Source organism: Colossoma macropomum, unplaced genomic scaffold (genome assembly GCF_904425465.1).
Source record: "Colossoma macropomum unplaced genomic scaffold, Colossoma_macropomum, whole genome shotgun sequence".
NCBI classification, from domain to species: domain Eukaryota; kingdom Metazoa; phylum Chordata; class Actinopteri; order Characiformes; family Serrasalmidae; genus Colossoma; species Colossoma macropomum.
The window spans coordinates 3,807,199-3,829,909 of NW_023494802.1; the positions used below are offsets into that span (position 1 = coordinate 3,807,199).

At 37.5% G+C, this 22,711-nt stretch overlaps 1 protein-coding gene across 1 annotated transcript; it reads left to right on the top strand.

The window, feature by feature from the left end:
- The first annotated feature begins 786 nt into the window (after positions 1-786).
- l3mbtl1 (L3MBTL histone methyl-lysine binding protein 1) lies at positions 787-22,118 on the top strand. The gene is made up of 22 exons (XM_036592294.1): positions 787-844; positions 2,624-2,771; positions 4,732-4,913; positions 5,381-5,522; positions 7,932-8,094; positions 10,666-10,798; positions 10,957-11,005; positions 12,262-12,353; positions 13,612-13,716; positions 13,816-13,951; positions 14,331-14,422; positions 15,003-15,154; positions 15,276-15,352; positions 15,732-15,817; positions 17,178-17,288; positions 18,123-18,261; positions 19,043-19,145; positions 19,339-19,533; positions 19,824-19,873; positions 20,042-20,199; positions 21,516-21,578; positions 21,685-22,118. Exons 1-22 carry the CDS (start codon positions 794-796, stop codon positions 21,814-21,816), a joined length of 2,559 nt encoding a protein of 852 aa, XP_036448187.1. The 5' UTR covers positions 787-793; the 3' UTR covers positions 21,817-22,118.
- Positions 22,119-22,711: the final 593 nt, after the last annotated feature.

Consider the following 22,711-nt stretch of genomic DNA (forward strand, 5'->3'; position numbering starts at 1 on the left):
AACATTAAACCAACCTGCATTCCTGATGTGGCATTTTTTTTAAACAATCGCAGACAGTCCATTTTTATTGTACATTTTATTAAAAGTTCTCATTGATACAGTTGTTATTGTCTCGCTTTCTTGAAAATTATTTTGGTTTCTGCTGTGTGCCTATATAGCCTGACTGGAAATGTTATCCATTATGGAAAAACTATAGTAATTTACATTTTCCTGCCCTGCCAGCCCCAATTTATTCCTTTTAAGATTGTATTTTTGTGGGAAAAGACATCTATCTGTCTTATCTTATATTACACACGAGTTGATCTGTTCGTCATGAAATTTGTAGGGGCTGTTGGCATTAAAGAAAATGGAAAAACTATTAAAAATGGACATACAGAGCCTCTAATGTGCCTTTGTGGAAAAAAAATTGCAGACATTGCATTCCCTTGCAAAGTGTTTGCATTCCTGTGTGTGTGTGTGTATGAATTTTTTACTTTTTATATTTATATATATAATTTATATATAACTTTTTATTTTTATTTATATATATATATATATATATATATATATATATATATATATATATATATATTCTGTATAAATGACAGAAGACAGACTAAAAGATTCATATCTATAGATATTTTTGTAAGGTCTTTTTTTCCCAGTAAGTTTGAAGGACAAAGTTGCGTGGAAATTTCTAAGAAGATAATAGAAACCCTTTTTATTTTTATTTATTCGAGCATTTATATTTTAGTCTTTATTTTTATTTATTTATATTATTTTGGGGAGGCGGGGGTGTCTGTGCTCCACATCGATGACAGGCGCATGCGCATTAACGGTTGGTGAGGAGCAGGTCGGAGCGCTGGTAAGAATAAATGGATTTATGTTATCGACTCGGTGCTTTCACTATTCATACCGTATAGCGAGTATTAAAAGATAAAGTACCTTTGGTTTACCATTGTGTTGGGAAAATAAGGCAAAACAGTGATGATGTTGGTTTTTATGCTCGCATTGCTGCTAGGTTCATTTATTAACGTAAAAATCAGAGATAATTAGCCAGCAGGCTAGCGTTTCCATGGAAATGTAAATATGTTCCAACGGTCGGTTCGTGTTTAATATGTTAACGTTGGTAAGCAGCGAGAAGGTCTTTTTCCGCCGGTCAGTTAGGATGAAATGGCATCTGGCTTTCATTCAGAGAGTAATATAAGCTGTTGAGGATATGCTGAAGAGTTCACCTCAGTTTACTTAAAAAAAATATCCGTTATATGTGAGTCCGCCATTTCGCAACGAAGCTGAATTCAGCTTCTTATTCGCCAGCCTCTTGTTGGAATTTTCCCGTTCCACCTTAAGTGGTGCAGCAGTTACATTCTGGTGCCTCATGCTTGTAACAACAGAAGAATTCTTTTTGGTGCTATATAGCTAGAACCATTTCAAAACCATAAACACACTCTCCATCAGTGTGAAAAACCATTTAAGCACGAAAATGGTTTTATACACAGAACTGGTAGTTCTAAATAGACCCATTACCTTTGCCTAGACGCCAGATTGTAACTGCTGCACCACTTAAGGTGGAACGGGGAAATTCCAAAAAGAAGCTGGTGCAGTGTTTCCGTTCACTTTGTGTGTAAAAACGGCACTTTGCAGAGCTTAATTTGTGGCCCAAGGGCATCAAATGAGCTTTACCAACCCATTTATAGCACTGCATTTCAATAAATCACCAGCACTGACCTTCATTTGCCTGATTTTGGACCAGATCAGATGAGCCCAATATTGAGAGTTGTTATCTGGCTCAATTGTACACTCTTTGAAAGGATGGTTCTTTAGAAAAAGCAATGGTTCGGTTTAGAACCATCACTTCTAACCCAGCAGTTCCATGCTTAAATGGTTCTTTGCCTGGTGAAATGGTTCTTCAAATTGATAGAGAGTGTGTTGTATATGGGTTTGAAAATGGTTCTGTATAGCACAAAAAGAATCCTTCTGTTGTTGCAAGTTTGACAATGCAGCAATAAAAGAACCCTTTTTGATGTTTATATAGAACCATGTACCACACATTCTCTATCAATGCAAATAACCATTTCACCATGCAAAGAAACATTTAAGCATGCATTTAAGTTTGAGTGTTCATGATTCTATATAGACCTATATAGTCTTTACTGAAGAAGCCTTAAGAACCCTCTTTTTTAAGAGTGTAGAGGCTTTATGAGGTGTCTGCTGGACACAATACTTAAGTGAAAAATGGGGGAAAATGGGTTCCTGCTTTATTTAATGCTGGCAAGAGAAGTGGATCTGTATATATTTATATATATGCCTCACATTGTGGTTCAGTATCTTAGCTTAATTAAATCTCAGTGGGCTACCATATTAAAGGAGTGGTGTCTCAAATGAAGAGAGATGTCTTACACAGTCACAGTAGCTTTAGATCTCTTGCATAATTGACCTGCATGGAGAAAAAAGAGAAGGATATGCCCATTTTTGAGAGAAGTTGTCCCTATAGTAATATGCCAGAGTGGATAATGCAGTGAAAAATGTTTCTTAAGAATGATTTTCAGTAGAATGAACTGTCTTTTGATCTCCTTCTCTCTCCCTCCCTCCCTCCCTTCCTCCCTAACTCCCTTCCTCCCTCCCTTTCAAATGTGGCTTTGAGCGTCTTGCCATGAGTGCCAAAGTGAATGTGGACGTCCTGCCAAAAGATGCAGATGCTGCTTCCCCCGAAAGCAATGGCACATTTCCCTCCAAGGACAGTTTATCTCAGCGCCCGAGACCCCAAAATACCACCACCATCATTTTACCAGGTGATATTATCTAAAAAAAGGCGCTCCTTGCAGCCATTTCCATTCTTCCTTATGATGAAAGTGTTTCAATGTCTTAAAATATGCTGTGTGAGTTTGTATTGCTGCAAAAAAATTATTTTGATTGTGAGAAAATGGGCTTGACCGATATGAATATTTTGCTGAGTTTACGTAGCTAAAACGTTCGATAACCTATAATATCATCTGATATAATTTAATGTTGTTAGAACTTAAATAGATTTCACTAGTTTTAGTACAACAGTGCATTACTAAAAGATATGACTGTCAATTCATATGTGCTTGAAACCTCTATATCTTCAGAACTGAACAGTTTACCTTGGATCATAGGAATCTATTCATTACATAATAAAATAAGTCAATGCATATCTGTACTTTATTGATGGGAATTTCACATGAATCCACAAGACCACAATATAGGCTGATGTTATTGGCCAGTCGATATATACATACAGAAATAAGGCTTTAAAGTCAAACTGAAATCAAAATGGACCTTTTCACCTTTTTAGTTCATGTTCCTTGTCATACCAAGAATGAGTCATGATTATATCTTATCATTCAAATGATAAAATTCTTGTTTTCCTGTAATCTTTTATTGAAATGTAGTGACTAAAAAAAAGTTTTGATTACATCACTGCCCATACAAAAATTAAATAAATGTAAAATGTTTAAAAATGTGTGGTAACTAAAATGGTATTTTTACTTAATGTACTTTAGTGTCTGTAACACATTTTGTAATACAATACATTTGAGACGTATCTCACATTAAAAATAAAAATAAAAAAAAACATAAAAAAGAGATCATGTTTCCCTTACCCCTCCCATCACCCCTAGGGGCTATCAGAGACCCTTTTAATAATGTGTTTCACTCTGAAATACGTTATGGAGCGGAAAGATAATGCGCTATGATTGCCAATTAGTCTTGACTTTAATGGATGACATCATTGAACCCTTTGTGAAAAATAACTGTAATAGTATAAGAAGAAACTATAAGATTCCAGTAGTGCTGTGCAACGGTGTCTGTCATAATCTTTAATACTTTCAACTCCTCATAATATTACTGTAGTACTGTCTTATAGCAGTCTATAATCTACAATAATTGCTTCGATTTGTATGCTAAACAATAGTAATTGTCCCAGTTTGAGATTTGTGTAGGAATCATATAAATTCCTGTTCTTTCCTGTACTTTGCCTAAAATCTATTCTTAGAGATAGGCATGAGCCTTAAAGACATTTTAACGACAAATATCACAATATTTTGACATAGACACAATGCACTAGTAGTGCCACAGCCATCAAAAACTATTGGCTCAATGATTTTTTTTCAACATTTTACATACAGCCCTGCTCGAAATCCAGTTAAACATGACTAATTTTTCTCTTTTAAATGAAACATGCAGTTGGTCATTGTTTTGTAGGTACTGATGATTTGCAGACATTGCATTATGCATATCACAGTAAAAAATTGTAATAATGATAAAATATTGTCATATTGCTCACCTCTATTTATAGATGTCAATACAATTTTAGTGCATTATGTTCGCTGCTGAAGGCTCAAGCCTGTAGACATTAGTTGTTTATTACTATAGCTGTTTTTCATGAGGAAGTATATTTATGACAAAGTGTCAGTACTTTTTGTTCAGTTCTCAGAGCTCAAAGACAAATGGCTTTCTCCACAGGCATGCAACACAGCAACTATGGGTGCTTCTAGATACAAATCATGCATAAATATGTATACATTGTTCTGTAGCTATTAACAAGAATCAGTTACAGATGATATCTCAAAGTGTGCAATGCATATGCATTAGTGACATACAGTATTACAAGTCCGTAACTGTAGTATCAATACTATAGTGTCTATATCTGATACTGAAATTAGATGTAGCCTAACTGCTGGACTGCATGCCATAAAGAGAATAAAATCTATCTTGTTTATTCTCCTGAAGCTTCCGCTCATCCAGTGCCGAAGGTGGATGTGTCCCAAAACGCTGGAAAGGAAGTGAAGGGAAGCGGGTCCAGCAGCCTGGAGACTGCCTCATTGGCTGCCCAGGTGGGCGGCACATGTAGTATTGTCCATGTTCTGGAGTGGAAAGAAGGCATGGCCATCCTTCCAGGCAGCAATCTGAAGGTTAGCACGAACACTTCACCTGTCGTGTAAACTGCATTTCAAGAAGAAGCTGAAGTTGAAAAAATTGGCTTGTCGGTAGTGGTGTAAGCATAAGTTAAAAAGTGGGTATATTATAATTTGGATAATTTTTCATTCAAAATGGCTCCATTTTAAATTGTTCTCTGAAGTTTTTCCCCTCTTTGGTGTTTGAGGTCTTAAAAATATGTCACTGTAAATAGGCTATATGCAAAACCTCATCATTAGATGTCCATATATGGGTCAGTGACAAGTGACAGGTTGTTAAAATCAGAATTGACAGACAGCAGTGTTACTGTAAGTACTATTTTGCAACTTATTATGATTTAAAAGGATTTAAGCATAAAAGCTTCCCAAAATGCTTGATGTAAATATTATGCCATGTATTGTGACAGAAGCAAGGAATTGCTGAAAGAAGCTAAAGGAAACTGCTGGTTTTGTGTGCTCTTCAGCTGTGTGTCAGTGACAGCGGCACGCTTGAGGTGATCACTCAGGGGAAAGTGGGTACAGCTAACTCGCTTACTGATGGAGCTGCAGCCAAGGCAGATGGAGATCACAAACAAGCTGCGAAACCTGGTCCAGATACATCAGCAGGTCTCCATTGTTCCATCATTGAATTCCTACACCTGTGTCTAACTTTTCTTTTTGTATAGTGATTTTTTAAAAGAGATATGTAGCTCTATATAGGCATATGTCTTCTTCATCTGAGGGTGAAGGTGTTCCAGTTCAGGAAGGGCTTGTTAATAAGATGGTAGTTTGAATCAGGTCTGTTGGAACAAGGTACTGTAGCTAGAGCTGGGCGATATGGCCAAAAACGTTATCACGATAAACAAAATTCATATCGTTCGATATCGATACATATCGCGATAAATGTCAAATCATGATTTCTTTCACGTTTGAAGGCTGATTTTGCTCCTGGGTGGTTCATTGTGGTTTTAAACTATCACTTACGGTCCGATCATGACAAACACTCACCAAACAGTGGAACATTTCACAAATCTGTCATGGAAGAGTGGGAGAAAGTTTCTGAGCTGTTTTTATCAGCTTGAAAAGCACAGCTGCAATTTTTGTAATAGTCATGATTTAAGAAAGAAAACAGATTATTTTTAGCTGTCTGGTGATGAGCGCTCGGCTACCCCGTTACAAATGCTAAACAAGTGGCCAACAACAGTGCTAAACTCTTTAGTTTCTCAACAACGTCACCTCGGTTCGGGTAGGTCACTGCTGTCACTCTTACCACATCCATGTCAGAGCATATCACAGTATTCAGACACCAGCTAGCGACGGCTGGATTTCTCTATGCTATCATGATAGTTTAAGGGGTGAACCGCAGTATATCTGACGTTCGCTATGTAAAAGCGTTATCTGCAGTGTGAATCTCTCACACCAGACAAACAGAGTCCTCCTTTTAGGCATGTTTGAACTGAAAGCGGTGATTCTGTCTTGTTTGATCTACCGTATCATCAATTCACTGTGTTTTGCCGGAGCGCTGCTTCAAGTTAGCCAGCAGCTACAAACAGCTAGCCTGGAAAGATAGCGCTCTCCCGCTCTCCAGTGCCTCACAGCTTCCTCAGTTTACTTTCGAACATGAACCCACTTCTTTCTTTCACTTTCGTTGCTCGAGAATGCACTAATACTAAAATATGACGGTTTGGCGCTGTAACACGGCGCTGTAGACGTGATTTAACGTGATTTAAGTTGTTAGGATGCACGGAAAGAGGTGAGTTCGCTGTAGGACAGTACAGTTCCACCACTGACCTCGTCACTCACACTCGGTCACAGGAGAACAGATCGCCGGTCGCTCCACTCAAACAGGGACTGTATAACTCCGCGTTTCAGCGGTTGCTAAAGTATATTTGGCGACCCTTTTTTTACTCGTGGCCCCCTCCCTCTCTAATCAAGTCGAAAAATTCGGAAGTGCGCCCTCTCCTGGCGACAGCAGAGTAGTGTCGCTTTCCTTGCAGTAGAAAACGCCACCAGGGCTTTCGCTAAAACGTGGAAGTGTGAGAATGGTGTATTATATCGAACATTTATCGAACCTGTCTTATCGCTCTATTGAAGAAAAGTTATATCGCGATACTTATCGTTATCGTTTTATCGCCCAGCCCTAGCTGTAGCCCTACGAGACTGAGCAAAACGTCAGTATTGATTACAGCATTTTTTGCAGTCCAGGACTGAGAGTGAAGAATGATGGACTAAATGGCCCATATTCTACACTTTGCTTTTATTATTTTCCCCTGAAGTTCCCTTAAAACACTTTTATGATTGTATATACCAAAAAGAGCCAGATTTCATTTTATCTTACCCTTTTCAACCTTTTTATCTTTTAACACCTACTTCAACTCAGGAAAGACTTATGTCGGGAACAGCACAATGTTTAATCATTTTCCCCACGTCTTTTACCCCAGTAGCTCTGTTACACACTGCCTGCAGTAACAAACTCCTCATCACTTCATTTTGATTGGGTGGGCTAAATCAGCGTTTCTCAGCCTTGGTCTCGGAGGCCCATTCCCCTAAATGTTTAGGGCTTTCTCTGCTTTAACAGACCCACTTTAACTGAATAATGGGCTGGTAATGAGCTAATTAGTTGGACCAAGTGTGTTGGCAGCAGGGAAAACACTAAAAAATGCAGAGCAGTGGGTCTCCGGGACCAGCGTTGAGAAATTCTGAGATAAACTGCTGTAGGCAGGAAGAGGAGGTGATGTGACATCACAACCATGATGATTTCAAAACTGGCTGCTTTTGCAGATCAGTTTCCGTATATGGATTGTATAGACTGGCAGCTGAGCAGTACATTTTGAGACAGTGTTTAACAGTGTTTACATAGTACATCACACTTTACTTTTTGAAAAAGTTGGTTTTCTACAACACAGGCCCTTTAAAACATAACTCAACTAGCTAGAGAAGCCTACAATCAGTAAGATCAGTTTACCCATCTCTAGTGTTTGATAGTGTTCTGGTAAGAGGCTTCATTATTAACACAGACTTTTTGCTACTCTCTAGATGTCTCGGTGCATAGTGTTGCGGGTCCTGCTGCCTCTGTAGAGGGTGGTCGCCACATGAAGCCGAGCGTGGAGGCCCTGGAGGTTTCAGTCCAGCGGAAGAGTGAGCAGGTTACCAAACGGGCCTATCCTGAGGAGCTACGCCGGGAACCAGTTGCAGAAAAGTACAAATCAAACTTAAACTGCAGGGTTGCGATTAAGTTATTCATCTTAAGACTTAAGACAGTGCCTATAAAAAATGTTCACCCTTGGAAGGTATAATGTTTTATTATCATGGAACATTGAATCGTAGTGGATAAAATCCCTCTGCAGAAACATGAAACATGAAAGAGTGTTTCTGTTGATCAGTGTACAAAAATTCAAATACACTGATTCAGTATTCTTTGATAATAAAACACAAAAACTTGACGGGAGTGAATACTTTTTATCGGCACTGCATTATTCAGGAACTACACTCTTAAATATGATGGTTCTTCAAGGGTTCTTTAATAAAGAAATGGTTCTATATAGAACCATGAACACTCAGAGACCCCTTTGCATGATTAAAAGGTTCTTTGTATCATGAAAGGGTCCTTCAGATTGATGGAGAATGTGCTATAGATGGTTCTGTATAGAACCTTTTGGAAAAGGGTTCTACATGGCACCTATATAGAACCATTTCCTGTACTGAGCCATATGAATCACATTCTCCATCAATCTGAAGGACGCTTGCAAAGGGTTCTTTGAGTGTTCATGGTTCTATATAGATATTTTACAAAAAAACTTTGAAAAACCATCTTTTTAAGTGTGTACTTTAAATTATTGAGTAAATACTGTGGAACTAATCTGTAATTTCTGTAGTCAGGACCTGAACATACATACAAACCCTTTATTATTGAATGGATTTTAATAGAGGAAATCACTGAGAACTGAGTTTCAGTTTTATTTTGTTCCACCACTAGATGTCTTCAACGTTCAACCTGTCTGACTGTCTGTAAATGCCCTTGTCACTAACCTTTACAAAGAGTGAGTTTTGTATATGGTTCTAATAGCAGAGTGTTTCAGGGCACAAGCATAGTTTCCAAATCAATAATCAATACATATATGTACAGAAGTATCCAGATGCCCCTATTATTGATGACCTCAGCTATTTTAAAGAGCACCCATTGCTGGCACAGGCGTTCAGTTGCGCACACACAGTTTGTATAATCTCCATAGAAGGCATTGACCAATAGAACACTCTGGAGCAGCTGCATATGAGCCTAAGGTCATCATACCCAATGCTGAGAGTTGGCTGGAAGGGTATAAAGCCCCCAGCGCTGATCTGTGGAGCAGTGGAACTGTGTTCTCTGAAGTGATGGAGCCCCATCCAGTACCTTTGGGATGACCTGGAGAGACATCTTGTCTAAAGTCTTCCCAGAACAGTAGAGGCTGTTACTACAGCAAAGGAGGACAAACTCTCTATTAATACTCTTCATTTCAAAAGAAATGTGCAAGTGTCTGCAAACTTGTGGACGTTTAGTGAATGTAAGTTGCAGAGATACTTTAAAAGAGATACTTTGTTTCCCTGTTAACTGTTTTGCTAAGAGATGACGTGCTGTTTCTATCAATGTGGTGTTGGCCCAAGTGAATATTTACTGTCACACCCACACAGCCCTCTCAGATTGGAGAGAGCTGTAAAAAGCACTGTAAAGCCTTGCTGCACCCATACTTGTAAAAGCATGATTCAATAACATCTTTTCCACTTTGAGCTAAGTTCTGGCTCATAGATGCTAAACTGATAAAAGAGGCTATATTATTCGCCACTAGGGGTCTTCAGGATTCAAACTGGGTGACAGTTTTAAAGTGCCCTTTACAGTCCTGTATGCTGAAAAGTATGACCCCAAGTGAAAATGGTAGATCTCTGATAAGGCAAAAGTCAAATAAAAATATCTCTAGAAACTGAAAGGAACAATTAAAATCAATTTTACATCATTTTCCCTTTTACCCTACATGTTGCGGAACAATCAAGAAATGTGTATTTTGGTTTTGTAGTGGAGCTACATTGCTAATGTAGCTAACAAGTAGGGGTGGGCGATATGGCAAAAATGTTGTCACAATACTTTTTTAATGATACACGATATGCATCACAATATTTTATTTTTCTGAGGTTTAATAAGTTGGAACAGACAAAATAGAACATGTAGTGTCACATATGAAACATGCTGTAATAATAATACACCTATAACTATGGAGGTTTTTATTCAATCCAATTAAACAGGCCTAATTATGCTAAGAAAAGCGTATTGTGACAGTGTATCACAATTTCAATAAAATAGCCCACTAGCTTGTAACCACTAATCATAATCACGTCATATAAACTGCATACCTAAATTATTGCACATTTGTGCGATTTCTGACAATGTTATCTATAAAATGGACAAAAGTATGAACAAAATTCAGGTTTTTGGATGGTTGTTAATACTATTTTTAGCTATGCTAATGTACTTTTTTCCATTTTTATAGATAACCTCATGTCACACAGTCTCAGAAACCACATGTGTATTTGAGATTGCTTGTCAACTTAACATGGTTCGAGGCAAGATTGCACAATGCTAATGAGTTGTGGCCATGAGTTTCCATTAGCCTCCTACTACATTAGCCTCGTAGCTCCAGTGCAAAACTAAAGAATCAAAGCTCAGACACACAACTTTCTTTGCCTGAACTATTATTCAAACACACTTTTGGCCTTCTTTGCTTATTTCTGGCTTTTCTAGCTCCACAGGTATTGAGAGGGTTCAGGAGGGGCAAGTGGCCTCTCGTGTCCCTGAACTACTGAAGCCAATGAAGAAGAAGAGAAGGAGGGATTATTTAAGCCCCTCTGAGGAAGACTCCGAGGCTGAGGCAATGGTAGGACAAGTGGCAAATCTTTTCTTTTTTATCTTATTACTGACCATGTCACTAATGAAAGCAAGCTTCTTTTTTGGCATGTCATGCTGTTGTAAAGAATCTGTAGAATAGAAATGGCTGCTTAAACTCAGTATGCTAACTTAATTTTGTCATTCAAGGAGGAGAAAGCTGAAGACTCGAAAACAGATGGAGGGCAGGGAAAAGCAGGTGTGTTTGTGTTCTATATCCTGAGGCTTCATGATTTTATAATGATTTATGTCATTAAAATTCATAAATCATTTGTTCTTACAGGACCATTAGGGGTAGGGGTGGGAAAGTGGGTGGGAAAAATATAACATCATGGTACTTGAGGATATCTTGATACAAAATATTTATCACAATGTTTGTTTTTATGTAGTCTGATAAGCTAGAACAGTAAATAAGCCTCAGTAATTTTACACCTAAAAAACTAAAATCAAAGACTATGAGTACAGTGATTTTACTGTATTGTTTCACATACTGTGCTGCATTATATTCAGTTAAACAGGGCTAATTATGCTCTCTTTGTGATGAATGCAGTTGTTCAGTCACCTTTAAGTAATGCTAGTAACCACAGTATACTAAGAAAAGCATATTGTGATTTGTTACGATAGCAAAAAGTATCATTATTATTATATACTGCCCACCCGTAATTACAATAATTTGCTTAAAGGGGAAATCGATCTATAGTTGTAATTTCTGCATGGTTGAATTGTTAAGATATAAAAGTCTTTCAGAATGTTTTGATGTGAAGTGCACCATTCCACAAAAACTTACTGGGTCAAAACTGTTCACAATGGTGGTAACAGTAACCAGACGTTTGAAGCCTCAAAAAGCCCCCTCATAGAAAGTTAATACACTAAATAGTTATTAATACGTTTACTGATGCCTGAGACATTGTTTTATGAAAGTTTTGAAACAAAATTTTGGATTTACCACTATTTTACTATTATCAACATTACATGTAAAAACTCTGCATGTAGGTTCATTGGTCATTTTGGATAGTAAATAAAGTGGCTATATTTTTATATTAATTTGCTTTGTAGACGTCATTACCCCTGGTTCCTATCACCACTATTGTAAAAAAATCCAATCGGCAAGTTTCTCTAAAATGTACTATTACACATCAAAACATTCTGAGTGACTTTGTTTACGTCTCAAAGATTGAATTATGCTGAAATTTTGAAAAATCAGTGGCATTCTCCTCTAACATGTAGAAGTCAGTTGCTTCTTTCATGAATAATTATTCAAATTAAGTTATGTATTTAAATGTTTAATTAGAATTTATATTTGGTTAAATAGGTTAATTTAATTAATGCAAAATGAAAAGGTTTAAATATCCTCGAAGGAAAATTTCAGTTATTTTCTTACTTATCTGTGTGATCCTGTGTTTGTTTCTCCTGAAGAGACAGCCTGTGAGCACAATAGTATCCTTATCTGTGCAGGCATGACAGATGCTAAAGCTGAGTCGTGGTCGTGGCCGCAGTATCTGGAGGAACAGAAGGCAGTGGCAGCTCCACCCAAACTCTTCCAAGAGGTACTGGTTGTTGCACCACCTCATCATTAACTGGAGATTTTTTTTACTGGACCATACACTGGTCCATATAAGCTGCCTAGTTGTTAATGTCTTTTATTGTTGTCTTTTACCATTATAAAGCATCAGTCAAAAGTTTGAATGTGAATAGAATACAGTTTATCTGAATATTCATGCTCATGTTTCTTTATAATAATAGTAAAGACTTCAAAAGAGTGAATGAACACATACAATTACTGCATTCAGAAATATTGGTATTCTACCAGACCTTCCCTCAGAGCATAACTTATTCACATTAAAGGGGAATTCCACAGATTTTTCAAAACTTTGGCCTAATTCAATACTTTATATATAAATAAAGTCATTTACAGTGGTTAAGTGTGAAATGCTCTTACTGAAACTTACTGAGCCAGAACTGTTCACAGTTTTGATGATAGGACCCACATCTGAAGAATTTAATATTGCTAAAGTCAGAAAATGATTACATTAAATTGCTATGAATACGCTGCTTGATGCCTGAGACATAGTTGTATGATAGTTGTAAGTTGTAAATTTTAGCTTAAAATATATTTTCTAAAAGCCTTTATGGTGGAGGGGTGCATGCAGGATGTTGTAAGGCAAATTTTTTTTTTCTATTTTTTCTTCAGATTTAGTAATATTTTACGAATCAGCATGGCAAAATCTCAGACGACCTGTGTAGGTTCACTGATGCTTTTGGTTAGAAAATAAATGGCTGTATTTGTTTTATAGATGTTGCAACCCCTGATTACTGTCACCACCACTGTAACCAAGTCAGTTGGTATGTTTCTCTACAATGTACTAGTTAAACCTTTTCACCGAAACCACTCTGAATTACTTTGTTTACATATCAATGACTAAATTATGCAGAATTTAAAAAAAAAAAATGCTGGGATTTCTCTTTCATGAGTACAGACAATCTACAAAGGAACTTCAATGACACAAACGTATTAATTAGAATGGTATACAAATTATAGTTTAGTGCTTTCTAACTAAATTTCTCAAATTTTCATGTTATACGGTTAATATGAACAAATAATTGAATGAAAATTACATATATGATTGCAAAATGTTAGCACATTTCTTTGCAGATTTACTGATCTAAGATGAAGGAATGGTACTAGGTAGAAAAACAGTGATTAGCTTCATTGAAACTGTCTAACAGTCCGGTACTTTGCATATTCCTGTCCAGTCTAAAACAGTCTGTAGACGTTAACGCTAAAAGCCATCTCTGTCTATAAAGTCACAGAGAGTTCCTGAATGTCCAAATAACTTTCGCCAAGGCATGAAGTTGGAGGGCATTGACCCCCAGCACCCCTCCATGTACTTCGTACTAACAGTGGCTGAGGTACGACATGACAATTTGTAATATTTGACCAGTTTTAAGCTGCATCTAAGCAGAAGGTGAGTGTCTCAGCCTAACACTTCACCTTTTGCTGTTCTACAGGTTTGTGGCTACAGACTACGTCTTCATTTTGACGGCTACTCAGACTGCCATGACTTTTGGGTCAATGCTAACTGCCCAGATATTCACTCTGCTGGATGGTGTGAGAGCACAGGACACAAACTGTACACTCCTAAAGGTAAACAACATTCTGAAATCCATTTCCATAAACATTGTAAGAGGATGTTTCCTTAAAGACTGGTTGTCCAAACTGCAACATGTGGGCCAAATTCATCCCACCAGCTGAATACTTTGATAGTGTTTTGAGTTTTATGGAGCCAGCACCAGTAACAGACAAGCACACAGGAACTCTTGTGCTGTTCAATTAAATTGCTTTGAATTAATATGAATAAAATATATTGCATCAACATAATTTGTGTTGCTGTCATATATTCAGGTGAAAATGATGTACATATTTGAATCAAGTATATTCAGTGCGTCATCTTATTCAGTGTAAGCTTGGACAAGCCTGTTTTAGCCACTTTAGCTCTAACACTGTTGCTGTCTGTGCATTACAGGTTATAAGGAGGAGGAGTTTTCCTGGGCAAGCTACTTAAAGCTAACCAAAGCACAAGCCGCCCCAAAAGAACTGTTTACTAGCCCAGGCGAAGTAAGTCATACATATTAATCGAAGCACAGAAGCACATTAGATAAAATTTAAAAATTGTTAAAAGCTATTAAACCAACAGTACACATTTTCCCTCTTTACTTCCAATGTAGTTGATCAGCCAAGTTTGCTTCTTTAGTTTTGCGCTGGAGCTACGAGGCCAGTGTAGCTAACAAGTAATGGAAGTTTACAACCACATGCAAACTGCATGCTTAAATCATCACATTCTTGCCTCAAACCATGTCGATGACATACTGGTATCTAGACAATGGATAAAAGTACAATGCATAGCTAAAAACAGCAGCCTGATTTTATCTGTAAGAGGAAGGAGGGAGCTGTAAGTTTAGACCTGTTGATTGATTGATACATTTTATTGAGCTATTTTATGTTTTTTAAACAAATAGCATTATTCACAAAAAGTTATTCCATAACATTAAAACACAGAAACAGTCAGAGACAACACAAAAATCTATAAATACAATCATAAATATCAAATACAATCATTTAACAACAACTAACAATATGCTTCCATGTTAAAACGGTTTACTTTTTCTTCTGTGGTTTTGGTTTCTTCACCACACAGACAGATAAGGATTGTGGGTTTGAGGTTGGCATGAAGTTAGAAGCTGTTGACCGCATGAACCCCTCTCTCATTTGCGTCGCTACGGTAACGGATGTGGTGGGAAACCGCTTTCTAGTTCACTTCGATAACTGGGATGACACCTACGACTACTGGTATGTTTTCATCTAGGGTCAACAGTGCATATGATAAATATTATAGACTGTGATGAGATTTCATTGTTGTCTTTCGTTTTTGTTTGTAATTGTTTTTTTGTTTTTTTTGTTACCTTTATAGGTGTGATGCTCGAAGTCCATATATTCACCCTGTTGGCTGGTGCCAAGAAAGAGGCCTGCCACTCACCCCACCACAAGGTAACTGACAGCTCAAAGTGCTGTAAACACCATTTCAAATGTACCCGTAAAGGTCTAGTGTTGTTTTGCTGTACATTCGATTAATTGCATTTACATTTGGTTTACAGTCTGACAACAAGCTGTGCTTCCAACATTTTGTTTCAGTGTTAAAAAAAATGACAAATACATGTCAAAAATGTAAAGAATGTTTATTTTTCCTGCAATACTGTACACACAATACTTTTGCAAATAATTACAATTCAGATCATAATAAAATATCTTCTTGTTTACTTACAAACATAAATGTGGTATGAAATAATGAAACAAAATGTAATAAGAGGCATTTCAAGGTGTATACCTCAGAGAGTTAAAACAAATGTCCTATGCTACTTTTTCACAGACTATCCTGAACCAGGCAAGTTTTCATGGGAGAGATACTTGAATGAGACCGGCTCTACAGCTGTGCCTGCTGAGGCCTTTAAAGTGGTGTGTAGCCTCTGCACAAACCATTACGGATGTACTGATATGGGAATGCGGAAATGTCAGTCAAAGTCAAACATCTGTCTGATTTTTATGAGCAAACATCTGTAGATACTCTTAGGATTCTTGTATTCTTATAAATTTTTTATATATTGTTTGTCCATCCTAAAAAAACAGTATCCAAAAACCCAAAGATGATTCCTACTAAGCAGTGATCTAAATCTTTATTATTAATAATTATAGCTAAAACTGCACATATACAGTGTATTTGATAATGTTCTATGAGTAACAGACTGTACTATCTATATAAATGTATATTTTAATGAATGGCTGGAAATGGATGTCAGTTTATCATATGTCACATGAATCACACTGCTGTAGAAAGTCAATATAGTACCCAGTATAGTTCACAGACCTACTTTGTATCCGAAATACACATACTAATTTTTAGTATTTGGATACCTGTGGTATGTTTCACCTTTGAATATAATTAATTTTAGTAATTTCTTCTCAATTTTATGTAAAGATACTAAAGTAAATAAAGATAGTAGTGGCAGTCCTGTCCAGGTCCAGTGTTTCTCAGTGTTTATAGTTATTCCAGACTAGCTAGTAAACATCTAATATTGCACCAACACAATCTTTGCAAAATTGGAAAAGCAGAGTAAAATCTGTGTGTCCATTGCACCTGTTCTTGAAAAGGAAATTCCACTGATTTCAAAATTTTGTAATGCGTCGTAAGTCACATGTAAACAAAGTCATTCAGAGTGAAATGTGAAATGATTCATTGTAGAGAAACGTACAGACTCTGATTTCTTTACAGTGGTGGTGATGGGAACCAGGAGTCATGATGTCCACAATACAATATAGCCATTTTATTTGCTACCCAAACCACCATTAAATCTACATGTTTTCATGAGGTTTTATATATAATGTTGATAAAATAGCGGTAAATGACTGAAATAATAAATTAAAACTTACAATGCCCTGCATGTACCTCTCCACAATGAATGTATTAATAAAATATGCTTTAGGCCAAAATCTTTTCAACACTATCATAAAAAGATATCTCAGTCATCACAGTATATTTGTGTATTTATAACCGTTTCATATAGTAACTTTCTGTGAGGGAGCTTTTAGAGGCATTAAACTGTTCAGACATCTGGTTCCTATCACCACCACTGTGAACAATTCTGACTCTGTAGGTTTCTCTAGAATGGAGCATTTAATATCAAACCACACTGAATGACTTTGTTTACATCTTAACCATTAAATTATGCAGACATTTAGAAAAATCAGTGGAATTCCCTTTTAAGTTGTGTGGACATGTTTTGTGTGTAATGTGTGCTCTTTCGCTGGCTGTGTGCAGCGGCCTCCACATAGTTTCCAGGTCAATATGAAGCTGGAGGCTGTGGATAAGAGGAGTCCAGCACTGATCCGGGTTGCCACCGTGCAGGAGGTGGACACACACAGGATTAAGGTTTTCACGCTAACTTACTTTGCATATGAATACAGATTTAGTTGCTGTAAATATATAACAATGTTGTCATACAGCCCCGAGCCTTTCAAAGATTAAACCTAGAGTCGGATTTATAGTCTGTTCATCTGCTTTTGTTACTGTGACAATATACAGCCAGCTATAGATTAAACAGAAAAGAAAGATTTAAAGAGGCAAGATGTTTCAACTGCCATTGTTGTTGTTTCAAGTGAAACTTGGAATATCTATTATAACAATATACAGTATTACTTATGTGTAGCTAAACCCGTATTACTTTACTTACATAAAACAAAACATGCTCAAGCACATTCATTGTATTTTAATGAGTTACACTAGAATCACACTGTTGTGTATCTTTCCAAATGCAAATATGGAATAACAACAACAGCAGCTACAATAATAAATATCAATTACCTCTCAATTACCATTTAATATAGATTTAATATAATAACGAATAATGTTCGCAGTTTTTTAAGATCTAAAGCTGCACTGTAAGTTAAATTGAAAGAAGCAGCATTAGGAAAAAATACTCCAAAATACAGTGTTCCTGTGTCATTTTCAAGTCAGAGGTGGGTCGGACTTTGTGGGAGTTTGTCAAACCACGTTGTGCATCTTTATATATTAACGTCACACGCACAGGCTTTCAGTTACACATTTTCACTGGAGAGGTCTCCAAATCCCTACAACCTATGTAGTGTAGCTATGCACAAAGCCTAAGAATCTTAACTAGTGTACCATTAAGTAAATCAGTATAACACAAACATCATTTAAGCATTACAGTATCTCTGTCAGTAAGCTGTTTTCTCTTATATCCAGATCCATTTTGATGGCTGGAGTCATGTGTATGACGAGTGGATGGACTCGGACCACCCTGACGTCCACCCTGCAGGCTGGTGTGAAAGCACAGGCCACTCTCTCAAACCCCCGCCCTGCATCTCCAGCACCCAGCAGCCTGGTTAGATGCCCAATGTTTTTTTTTATCTTCTACAGCCTCTCTCCATTTCTCACCTCATCAGCAGCCTCTTCATTATGTACCACTTGTCTTAAGGCAATAGGTCAGGAATTCAAATTTGCCCTAAATGTAGCTGTTCAGCCAAGATATGTTTGGTTTCTGAAGTTTGCTTCTTTAGTTTTTCACTGGAGCTACAGCACTAATGTACCTAACAAGTTCCACCGGATTAACTCTGTGCAAACTGCATGTTTAACTCATGGAATTGCACAACCATATTAGCTTTGGCCCTATGATCAGGAGATCACTAGTTTAACAGCCATGGCCAGGAGTCATGCTAGCAAACATGGGTGTCTGTTAGCTAATGTAAAAGAATCAGTAGTTGAGCTGTCTAATGGCGTTGTGTTAGCGGCAGTTTGAAAAGATGCGGTGGCACTGCATGTGTCTCATAAGCATCTGCTAGCTTTCACCCTCCCAGCTTTGTAGCATTGCATGATAGATATAAATACTGTATGATACTATTACCCATAATCTATCAAAAAAGACAAAAGCGCACAGAAACTTCAGGTGCAGCAATTGCTGCCATTGCTGTTTTTAGAAATGTATTGTCTACTTTTGTCTCAAAACATGTCTCTGCAGTTTTTTTAAACTGCTTTTGGCTGAGAAGTCTCTTCAGTCATAACTTAGTCTTTTAAAAGTTCGTTGTTGAAGTCAACCAAAGTTTGCATCTTCATTTTAGATGTGCTTGCAGTAATGTAGAGATTAATGCTGGTTGTTCCTCCTTTAGGCCCTAAGGAGAACACACCTGCAGGGCAACCCAGCTACACATCTACACCCTGTAAAACTGTCCCACATTCCCGCAACACTTCTAAGTACAGCTTCCACCACAGGTGAGTCCTGCATGTTCCCTCAGAGCTCTAGACATTATTTTATTAGTTTGTTGTTTTCAGTTAAATGTTTTGACAGTTCTACACTATCATGGCTTTTTCTAGACTGATCTCTGTAGTAGTGCTGGGTCACAAATGGCACAGACTTAACTTTAAGTGTGAATCAGGACTTTCAGATACTTCCTCTCTGAAACAGGAAATGTCCCACTCCTGGGTGTGATGGGTCAGGACATGTGACCGGGCGTTTTACAGCGCATCACTGTATATCGGGCTGCCCACTTGCTGAAAGGAATCAGGGCAGGGTCAAAACTGACCTCTCAGACACAGAGGGGTCCAAGCGCAACCTCCTCGTCTTTGGCCAGAGGGCTAAAAAGTCACGCTACCATGGAAGGTAAGTAATAATCTGCAGGCTACTCTGGTTAGTAGTAGCTAATAACAGTTTGTCTGCTTCAGTAAGTATGGCTTTGCAGATATATAAAGTGTTGCCATTACTAAAGAGGCATGATATATGCAGCAAGTTAGAGCACTCCATAGCTAAATGAACTTGTCTTACTTGGGGTCACACACACTAAGATGGCCCCCTGAAATAGCAATAATCTGCTCACAGACAAACATGTTATATTCAGTGTACAGTGTTTTATTAATCACTTGGAAACATAAACTAATTCTGTTCTTTTTCAGGATTGGCCGCCCCCCAAAATATCGAAAGAATCAGCAAAGAAACTATCAGAGTGAGATTCTTGTTTCTTTTTTGTGTGTTTCTTCTCGTGAAGCAGATGAATTTAATGCTAAACGTATTTTATTTCTGCTTTTTATTTGACGGAAAGAATTCATGAGGTCCCAAAATAAGCTCTGAAGCTTTCACAACATCAGATATGTGTGTGTTTGTTTTTGTTCAGACATGTCTACAGAAAGCATGTATCCCTCCCTGTTCATGTCGGCTTTGACAGCCAGTTCGGATCGCACTCTCTCTCTTTGCTGGGAGCAACACTGCAAGTTACTGCCTGGTGTTGCTGGAATCCACGCAAGCCAAGTAGCTACATGGACTGTAGAAGAGGTAGGCACCATAACACAGAAGAGATATTTAAGGGATTTTAAAGATGCCACACCTTCAGATGAACAATATGTTAAATTGATAGTTTGGCAAAAAAATCAAATGTACACACTCACCCCCTTCCCCCACCCCCCAAATGTAGTTGATCAAGACATATTTGGTGTCTGAAGTTTGCTTCTTTAGTTTTGCACTGGAGCTAAAAAGTAATGGAAGCTATGGAATATCCCACTAATTCGCATTGTGCACACTGCATGCATAAGTCATCACTGGCGATTCTACGACTGTATAAATGGTGGCCATTGGATGTTTAAAGCAATTTTAAGCCTTGTAAAGTCCAAGAACCCAAAAATGCTGTGTAATTTTTAAAAATGACACAGAAAACAAGATAAAAGCTTATTCAGTTTCTTTCTTTTTTATCTGAATGTTTGAATGGGTAACTGCAGAGGCATATTTTCACACACATTATAGATACAGGGTAGTGACACTGCCCTGTATAGTAGGGCATTTCTTTAAATAACACTCCATGCCTCATTAAAATACAGTGCACTGTTCCACCTTAAATGGTGCAGCAGTAACATTCTGACATCCTCATATTAGTAAGAATAAAAAGCAGTGTAACTGTTGCACCACTTAAGGTGGAACAAAAAATTTGGTCTCTAGGTCTTACATGTATGCGCTTGCAATTCTCTCGGTCATTTATACACAGCATACACAGCTATTAAAAAAGATGTTCTCATTTTGCATTTGCAAACTGTTTGACAAACTCCTCAATATTGACAGAGCTGATGAGTTTTACTAGCAGCTAACTTGTTAAGCTCTTTAGTTTGCTCACCTTTTTTAGCTAAAGAAATCAGAATAGCATTACTGGTAGAAAAACAAAATACCTGGAAATACACGTGAAATAGATCATGCTAGCTGCCCGTTAATAAAGGAAGGACTTGGAGAAAACATTACAACCAAGTTGCAGTTTTGCAAATCTAACTCTTGCTTTGCTCTGCTGGTGTCTGAGGCAAACAGTATGTAACTACCTTCTGTTTATGAGTGGGTGGAAGCCTTCTAATCAGCCAGTTTTGTAAAAAAGAAAGTTTGGGCTGGCACCCAGGGGTAGCCCCTCTTCACTACTGATCTCAACTAGACTTGCTAATTTGGTTTCTGACACTGCTCGACATTGTGTGATGTGGTTTTTTGATGTGGATCTGTCACTTTAAAGAACACTTTGTATTTAACATAGGAAGTTCTCAGAGACTCATTGGCTCATCAACATAATCTCAGATAGAGCTGTAAGGGGCTTCTAACATTATATTATGTTTCATTTTCAGGTTTTTGGCTTTGTGCAAAATCTTATAGGTTGTGAGGAGCAGGCCCGGCTGTTCAAAGACGAGGTAGTTAGTCAAATCCTGCGCATTACGTTACAATAGTCCTCTCTGTTAGTCTGCCTAGAATATAACATACAGATCAGTCTTACCTCCTAAAAAATTGTTTTCCCAGATGATCGATGGAGAGGCCTTCCTCCTGCTGACTCAGACTGATATTGTGAAGATAATGAGCATCAAGCTAGGACCTGCCCTGAAGATCTACAACGCCATCCTGATGTTCAAAAGTACTGATGAAGGACTGTAGTGGAACTGTGCGACACTTCAGACCTGTGTGACGTGCCCATCCATTCAGATTCCATGACCCATCATGTGTTTGGTGTTTACCACTGTCCCCACCAGAGAGAGAGAGTGCGAGAGAAAGAGATGGAAAAAAAAACACCAGACAGGAAAAAGTAGGTGCATGTGAAGTGTGACTGAGCCCACAGTACGTTGTGAAAAAAGTGATGCATTGAATTTGCTTGATTCAGATGCATCATCATTTCCACAAATTACATTAAATCAACAGTTTTGTCTTTTACTTAATTTTGCAAAAATTGCATTGATATATTTTATTTGTATATGTGTAAATTATGAACAAATTTGAATCAATTCAATGTACGTTTTTCAGTGCAGCATGATGCTGCTGTATTTATTTATTTTTTTTTCAAAAAAGAGAATGCAGTGTTACAATAGAGAACGGTCTGATCCAAAACCCAAAAATTGTTATCTACTAAGCTGTGGGCTGTCCCGGGTGGTCATTTTTTCTCCTGCTTCAGCCAGCTGGCGGTTTCATGTCTGTCCAAGCTGTCTGCAAGACGTTTGAGTGGGTGTAACTGGGTGGCTCGTTTCATTTGTCACTTTTTTCTGAAAGACACTGTTACTGATGTCAGCTACACAAAGGCGGTGCAAAAACTTGTGTTACCGCTTATTGAAGGTATTGGGCAAATGTAAATTCTATAATATGAAGAATCGTGATTAAGAGGTGAACTTATCTGTTCCTTGTTCATGACTAAGCTATTTGAGTATACACTGAGATCCAAAAGTGTGAGATCACGTTAAAAATTTGTCTATTTTTCTTTCACATTTATTTGGGGATTTAAAACATTTTCGATTTTTTTAAAAAATATAAAACAAACTTATGACAAGTAAAATGAAAAAGA

Excerpts from the sequence above, each read along its gene's own strand:
- l3mbtl1 (XM_036592294.1), top strand. The coding sequence starts at position 794 with ATGACAGGCGCATGCGCATTAACGGTTGGTGAGGAGCAGGTCGGAGCG. Across the intron at positions 15,155-15,275 it reads GATGACACCTACGACTACTG|GTGTGATGCTCGAAGTCCAT; the intron begins GTATGTTTTCAT and ends TTACCTTTATAG. Across the intron at positions 19,874-20,041 it reads TCAGCAAAGAAACTATCAGA|ACATGTCTACAGAAAGCATG; the intron begins GTGAGATTCTTG and ends GTTTTTGTTCAG.